This window comes from Strongylocentrotus purpuratus, unplaced genomic scaffold (assembly GCF_000002235.5).
Source record: "Strongylocentrotus purpuratus isolate Spur 01 unplaced genomic scaffold, Spur_5.0 spur5_scaffold_2, whole genome shotgun sequence".
NCBI lineage: Eukaryota > Metazoa > Echinodermata > Echinoidea > Camarodonta > Strongylocentrotidae > Strongylocentrotus > Strongylocentrotus purpuratus.
This window is the reverse complement of record NW_022145605.1, coordinates 19806727-19814495: the sequence shown is the minus strand read 5'-3', so window position 1 is coordinate 19814495 and position 7769 is coordinate 19806727. Positions and strand designations below refer to the sequence as shown.

Here is a 7769-nt window from a genome sequence, read left to right as displayed (position 1 = left end):
GTATTACTCAATTAATACATGGTGGGGGAGAAAAAAAGGGGGGGGGGGAAGAAAAAGTTGTTTTTAATAAAAGTAAAACATTTTCGGGAGGTATTGTACTCACTCGGGTGGGGGGGGGGGGGAATTAAAATGATGCAATTTTGATTTATTAATATATATCGCCACTCATTAATCCTCCGAAATAGACATTCATTATGAACTTTTATATGAATAATAATTAAAACTGTTATTATCAATGCTATAACGTTAAAATATAGGGAGGATCAAACCATGGAGATAAATGATCAAACTTGTTTTTCTTAGTAGAGAAAAGTAGGTAGATCGTCAAGTCAAAACGTTTCTATTAGTCTGTAGTCCCATTTGAATGTTTTTTGTGAATGATACATATTTAAATATCCTATTAAAAAACTAAAGACAAGAATGAGAAGAATAACAAATAGCCGTAATATGTTGATAATAATGAAAATTTACGTCGGATCGAAATAGGGTTTCCGACAAGAACTAGCCAGAGTCTTAGCTAGGCTGTTCTATCGAGTGGCCAATAGCTTGCTACATACAGTAAATACATTAGAGATCGGCGAAGTCGAAGACAAAACGTACGTAGTAGTAAGTTAATCCAACAACTGTCATCGAAATACCATCAGATCCTCACGGTACTGTTCATATTTTATAGCATTTTCAGGTGGATTGATCAAATATCTTGGATTCTTTTGATTAAGATTCGTTATAATGGCGTCTTCATTATCAAGCAGGCTATCATCCGTTCGGAGGAATACAGACAGCCTTGAAACAGAGCGACAAAATTTCATCAAACGGCAGGTGAGTAATCTTTTCCCCTGACGTTCCGGGAGCAGGTGCTGGTACAAAACTGATCACATTCCCCGCGCTGCCTGGCTTGATTAGGGAGACAAAGTGGCATAGTCTAGTCTACACATCTTTAATTGAGACACAGTTTTAGTTGTTTTAGTTTTTTTAATCAAGTCATCTTAGAATAGAACTAAATCTAGCTTACTTCAGATTATCATCTTAACGGTAACCAGCTGTAAAGAGTTTAGTAAAAAGTGGAACTTGTTTAGTCACTCACTGCACTGTGTAGACTCTAGACTCTAACTTAGATCTAGTCATCTACGCTTTACTTTATCCTAATTTCGGCGCTTGTTCAGAAACCTATCCAAAATTTGACCCGTAACTCCGGCATGGAGATACCCTACTAAAACATACCCAAAATGAAGTAAATAGTCTATTCATTAAATGTCCAAATAAAGATCATGAGAAAAGTCGTTATGTTTATTAGTTCCGTAAATCTCTGTGTACATGTATAAGGCGCACCCCTATTTTAAGGGGCAAAAAAAAAATCATTTTGTTTTTGTTTTTTGTAGTTGTTGTTTTGTTGCCGAAAACCCAGGCGGGGAAGGACCTTCATTTAACATCGAGGTGCAGTTGAAGGCGCTGATTTGTGCTTGTGAACTTGTCACAAATAATAGTAACAATTTCGTTTTTAGAAGAATGTGTAAGATCATTAATGTAAATTAAAAAACAATAGAGTACCTAGGATAGAACCTTGTGGTACACCATTTGTTATAGAAAACAAATTTGAGGAATTATTATTATAAACTACATATTGAGATGATGAGATCTAGACCCTATTAGAAAGATTACTTTCAAACCAAGATGACAGACAAATTTGAGTGTTGTTGTAGAGTCCGAGTGGTGAGTCAACACACTGATTACTGAGCAGGGAGATGAATTGCCAGGCATAGCGCCATAAATGGAGAAAAAAAATAATAATAAATAAATACAAAAAAATTCTGTACCTGTGCGCCTTATACACAGTCAATATTCTTGTTATTTTTAGAGTATTTTTTTGATAAACATTGATATATTAGTATACGCTTTTTCACAGGTTTCACGGCAAACCGCTGCACAATACAAGTGCATACCGATGGTGGGTTGCTGGTGGGCGTGCGCCTGTGTGATGTTATCTACATGTACTGTCATGAGAATCTGAGAGAAGAATCTTTGTTTGAAGTTATTGAATAGGCCTAATAAAAATCTATTGAAGTAGGAAGACCATGTCAACATGATACTAACACTTTTCTGTCAATGTACAGTACATGTACACATTGACAGAAGGCTTGTAGAAGATGGCACCATAACAAACAAAAAACTGTTTGTAATTTTTTTTTTTACAATGTTCATTTTCAATTTAAGAAATGGAAGTGAATGAAGAATTCACACTTATGCTTGAAATGTGAATCGTTATTCTTGTACATGTACACTGTACATTTAAGAAAGGAATTTGTGAGCTGTTTGTTATTTATAGTACTGTAGAATGCTCTCTCAATGCCCCCCTTCCCCCTAAATATGGGGGTTAGGGGTGATATTATAAGCTCATTTTTTAATGCCTGCATTTATTATGAATTCAAACATCTTTAACTGCTTCCATTATATGACACAATTTTAAAAAGTGCTTTTGGAAATCTGTAGTTTGGACAAAACTAGGCTTTTGATATCTTGATAGAGAAAATCATCAGAGTTGCAGTGAGTCAAACTCGCTGATGTAATGATAGATGAACTACGGTGAGTCGAGCTCGTGAGTGGAAAGAGCTACCGGAACGAAGAAACTGGCAGCTCCCAGCGGAGAATCAAGCGCCATGTCGGGTCCTGATTAAAGCGTTCCACTAGAAGATATGCCAACCCGTTAGAGACGGCAGAGAAAGAAGTGACGTGCCGTAAAAGAGGCGAAAGGCACGGAAGAATAAAGCCCGGAGAAGAAATCATGGAGACGTCTTGACTCGACCAAGGTGGAAGCGGGCATTGAAAAACGTGGGTGAACGAGTGAGCGGAAACACGATGTATGATTGAATAAACAGACACACATGGTCCAAATAACTGAATAAAAATAAGTAGCGTGATGTGATGGAAATTACTGTGAACATGAATGTACGATAAAAGTAAGGCGAATGGAAGAGCCGCTACAAGTGCTTTTGGAAATCTGTAGTTTAGACAAAACTAGGCTTTTGATATCTTGTGAATGTACATCCAAAATGCAAAAAACACAAGTAACACTTGTCACTCCTTACTTGTAACACTTACTTGTAGGAGTAGGTCTGAACTTTTTTGGTGTAGACTAGCATACACTTTATACATTATGTATGCCCTATAAATGAAATGATGCTTTTTAGTTTTTTTGCTAATGAAACTGTTGCCACATATTTAGGCATATTTTAGGTTTCAAATCAACAAATTATATTCCTGATTCTGGTTTCACTGTTCCTATGAAAGCATCCTAATATAATGCACTCTAACTAACTAGTGGGGATTTTTGTTCGCAACCAATTTCCTTGCAGACAGGCTAAATCAACCTGGCCAGTGGACAAGGGAAGGAAGGAGGGGAAATGAGTGAATGTCAGCACACCTTAAAATAGTTGAGGAAGTCGGAGAGAAAGAGAGAGAGAGAGAGAGAGAGAGAGAGAGGGAGAGAGACATAGAGAGAGAGACAGAGAGACAGAGACAGAGAGAGAGAGAGAGAGGGGGGGGGGGGGAGATTGAAAGATAGAGAGAGAGAGAGAGAGAGAGAGAGAGAGACAGATGAGAGGGAGACAGAGAGACGGAGAGAAAGAGAGAGAGAGACAGACAGACAGACATACAGAGACAGAGAGAGAGAGAGACAGACAGAGACAGGCAGAGAGAGAGAGAGAGAGAGAGAGATGGGAACACTTATACATGTATCCTCTATAACTCTCTACATGTACTTTGAAATTTGAGTCTTTTTAATCTAGTTCGCCTTGGACCAATTTTCCTACAAATTATCTTATTAGATTGTATTGTAGGACGAAAATTTAATATGCATGTACTAGTATACTACTAGGAGGATGCAGTACTGTGCAAAGTCCAGGAATAAAGTATTCAAGAGCAGGTTGCAATTTACCATAGCTGGAAACCTCCAAAAGAGCTTTGATAACAAATTATTCGAAAAACTAATAAAATCCACAAAATTTGCTGCAAGAAAGTAGCACTTTTAGTCTTTTACTAAACCCAAATCCATGAAGAGCTCTTTTGAGTCTGTCATTTCTCTCTATAAGCCAGTTCATGGTTGCAGTCTGAGCATGAGCAGATAAAGGTCATTGCAGAACAAATTGTGAAATACATGGAGAAGAAATACTGGAAACGTGCTTAAGAAAGTTATGTAATCATTATTTATTTATGCACTTCATGATACACAGGTGGAAGTATTCTTCGAAAAGGGGAAACAAAGGCTATTTATGTAGCACCTTCAAAATGTACAAAGTGGGACCTCTTCATGTTTTAAAAAATCTGTGGATATTCGGGGTCATGAATTGCAGTAATGTGCTAACCGTGAACTGGTCTATTCTCACAGAGGTTCATCACACATACTGTACATGTAACAGTCTGCTGGCTTTACATACTGTTCAAATAAAATATGTTTGATTTGAAATGTACATCTACTGTACATCCTTGGTCTGGACGTAAATGATTTTTTTATGTCTCATTCTATTAAAGGGATACATGTAGTTGAGTTTTGTTTTCAGACCGCAAATGCCTTCAAAGTGCATGGTTATTGCTCTTATTCTTATCTACATGTATGCCATTTCTAGTGCCCTTGCAGAACCTAAAATTGCTATGAAGGTAATTTTAGACCCCAACATGTGTCAAATTTAGCCAATACAAGCATACATTTCAGCTCCACTTTTAAAAAAACATGGTGACCCTTAGTTAATTATTTAATTAAAAATAACAATACATGGGCCGGCCTAATCTGCATAATATAAGCAACGAGAAAGTGCCAACAAAAATGCCAACATCGGCATTGGCTTAAATACGACGTAAAAGGCGTTATTTTGTTTTTTCAATGTTTTTTTTTTAAATTTGTCAAAATATCTAATATTTGTGGTGGTACACAAGTATTAGAAATCGTTATATTTTAGCCATCTCTGAACCGACTTTGATCAAACAAAGATGATTTTGTCATTTAAATATTACGTTCTTTCAAATTTGACACTCATTTTTTAATTATCTCACAAAAAATTATTTTGTGTAGCGCCCTCCGTCTGCAACAGAACTCAACTATCCCTTTAAGACACTTTTTCCAGAAGATGGGGAAAGAAACTGTACAGTAGCTTGAAATGGTTGATAAATTGCTATTTGTCAACTAATCTGAAATCCCATGATTTTTTTTTTTTTTTTTGTGGGGAGGGATGGGGAGGGGGGGGGGGGCTCACTAAAATTTATAGACTTTATGAATATACTGGGTCACAGTTGCATTATCTTTTTACCCTGGCACAGCTTCTCAAACAGAAATCTGAAAAATATGTTAAGTACTGTACTGTACATGTATTAGCGTACTAGTAAACATCAGTTTTCAGCAATAAATGTACAGTATAGAGTTAGAAAAAGTTTGGCTCTGAAATGTTGACTGTAGGCTACTTATCTCTCAGCCCCATTTATGTGAACAAAGCTTCAATGGGTTGATATCTGATCTGGATTTGTGGAGTGGAGCCTCCACTGTTTTTGTTTGCAGAAACCCCCCACGGACTAGTTTATGTAGCAAAGCCAATTGGCATTAAAATGTGATTACGACCCAATGTTGATGCCAAGATAGTGAAGATACCAAATGCCCAATTATCCGGAAGTTATTTATGGGTACATTCACTACATTGTTTATACAAATTCTTAAATACTGGTGAGCTAAATTTCTTTCTAAAAATACACCTTAGAATAATCTTTTGGCTTGGAACATCCACAATGTATGAATTTTCTTGCAGTTTAAGAAAAATATGTAAAGGTACAATGTAATTGTTGACTGAATCAATTATTCAGTCCTTAAATATTTGCATCTCAGGTAAACAATGGTGCATTCTCAGGAGGCAGGCTTGTACTTTGACCATGCATTAATTAAACCAATATATGGGAGGACTCTGAATTCTGAATAGACCGGTAGTAATTGACACCACCTATAACTCTTGGCTGGAAGCTAGCTGTATGTTCATTGTACAATGCTGAATCCTGTACCAGATTTGATCTGCATGGACTTGTAAAATCTCTGCTGGTAGCTAGTTTGTGCAGTTCATATCCTGTTCTGATCCAGGAAAAGTTGGAATAATGGAAGGCTTAATGGAAGGTGTCTTTTCCTCAGGAAGAAAGCGACAAGTTGTGAGTTTTTGGACGAATTTTTGTATGTAAATGTTGACTGTTTTATTATGTACCATAGGGGTTGTTGGATTTGATTATTTACTTTATCTATTGTTCAGGTGGCCATCAAAGACCTATTTATAAAGACCTACAGATTGTGTACGATCCTGGTATAAAGATAAAATCAGCCTACAGGTACATGCATGTGAAATAAGTGTACATTTACATGTACTGTAGTATGTATGTACTGTAGGTACATTTAACATACATGTACATGTACATGTATAATGTTCATTTCCAGCCTTTTCTAGCAGACTTAATTGTCCTCTCTGCTTTCTACATGTAAACTGTGTGCACTTAGCAACTGTTTTGCCTTTGTCATTACTTAGCAAATACGTCAGCCAAAATTCATGCGTTTTGTATCTCCAATGGTTGTTTCATTATTTCTTCTTCACTTGTCTATTTTTCGTCTACCGCCGCAGGACTATATTTGTTCATTACAAGTACAGGTACTAGATCTACCGTGTTGTGTGACTGCTTGTTAGTATCTGCAGAGTGCTTTGAAAATAAGAGATAAGGAGAGCGCAACCTGCCGGTCATTGACAAATAAAATTGTCATATCTATTTTTGATACTGTTAGTGTACATACATGATTAATGAAGAACGTATACATTAATTAGGCTTACATGTACATATTCAATGTAGTATGCTTGTCTAAAAATGTGCAAGTCCATGAGCAGTTCACCTTGTACCTGCACCTTCAACTGCAAGACATACAAAATCTACAGTGTGGGCCTTTTGATGAGAATTTATACATTGTTATAATTTCATTCAGTATTTTCATGTATTTACACTTTTACCGATATCTAGGGTATTTTGCATTCATTCATGTTTGCTTTATTCTTGACACGCGTAACCACATCCCATGCATGATTTAGGCCTAGCTATTTGGGTACATGATGTACACTGTACACATATACTGTACATGTACACATTAACATTTTTGAGTAGTTCTGCACGTACATGTATAGTCAACAACTACATGTACATTATACATCTCCTTCCTAAGTTTTTCTTTAAAAAAAAAAAAAAATGATTAACTTGAAAACTTGATTTGTCCTAAAAATTTATGTTTCTTGTGAATATGAAATATTAAAGCTTACAATCTAAAAGTATTCAACAAATACCCTAATTCAACCAGTCCACCTTTTATTTTTGAGATGTAGAAAAAAAAAACATAAAACATCAAATTTGCAAGGGGTTAAAATAATTTCACCGGGTAGTTAACTGTATTGTATACAATGTTCATGTATGGAGTATTGCATACGGACAATCCCTCTACCCTTATGATTGTAGACAATAGACATCATTGATAGGAAATATACAGGGTAGATCATGTAGTACTGTAGATACAATGAAGTGATAACCAGACATATTCATCAATCCGTAGGCATATCCAGTGATTCCTCTCCCCCCCCCCATTTTGTTGTTGGTTTCGTTGTTAATGAATTAAAAGATAACAGGTTATATTTTGTACAGTTGTAAATGCGAAAATTTCATATTCACAGAATCATCCTTTTGTCCAGAATCTCCAGATGTTTAATTTATGCACAGAT

At 36.1% G+C, this 7769-nt stretch overlaps 1 protein-coding gene across 3 annotated transcripts in view; it reads left to right on the top strand.

Annotated features, from left to right (window-relative positions):
* The first annotated feature begins 559 nt into the window (after window positions 1-559).
* LOC580390 (huntingtin-interacting protein 1) overlaps window positions 560-7769 on the top strand; it is a 49361-nt gene continuing 42151 nt past the window's right edge. For 2 of the 3 annotated variants that reach the window (XM_780449.5, XM_003728705.3), the window contains exon 1: window positions 560-819. In XM_780449.5, coding sequence (XP_785542.4) covers window positions 730-819 — 90 coding nt within the window. In that variant the 5' untranslated portion in view covers window positions 560-729. Of the gene's footprint in view, window positions 820-5929; window positions 6175-7769 lie in introns of those variants that run through there. The other variant, XM_003728706.3, reaches the window with a different exon arrangement.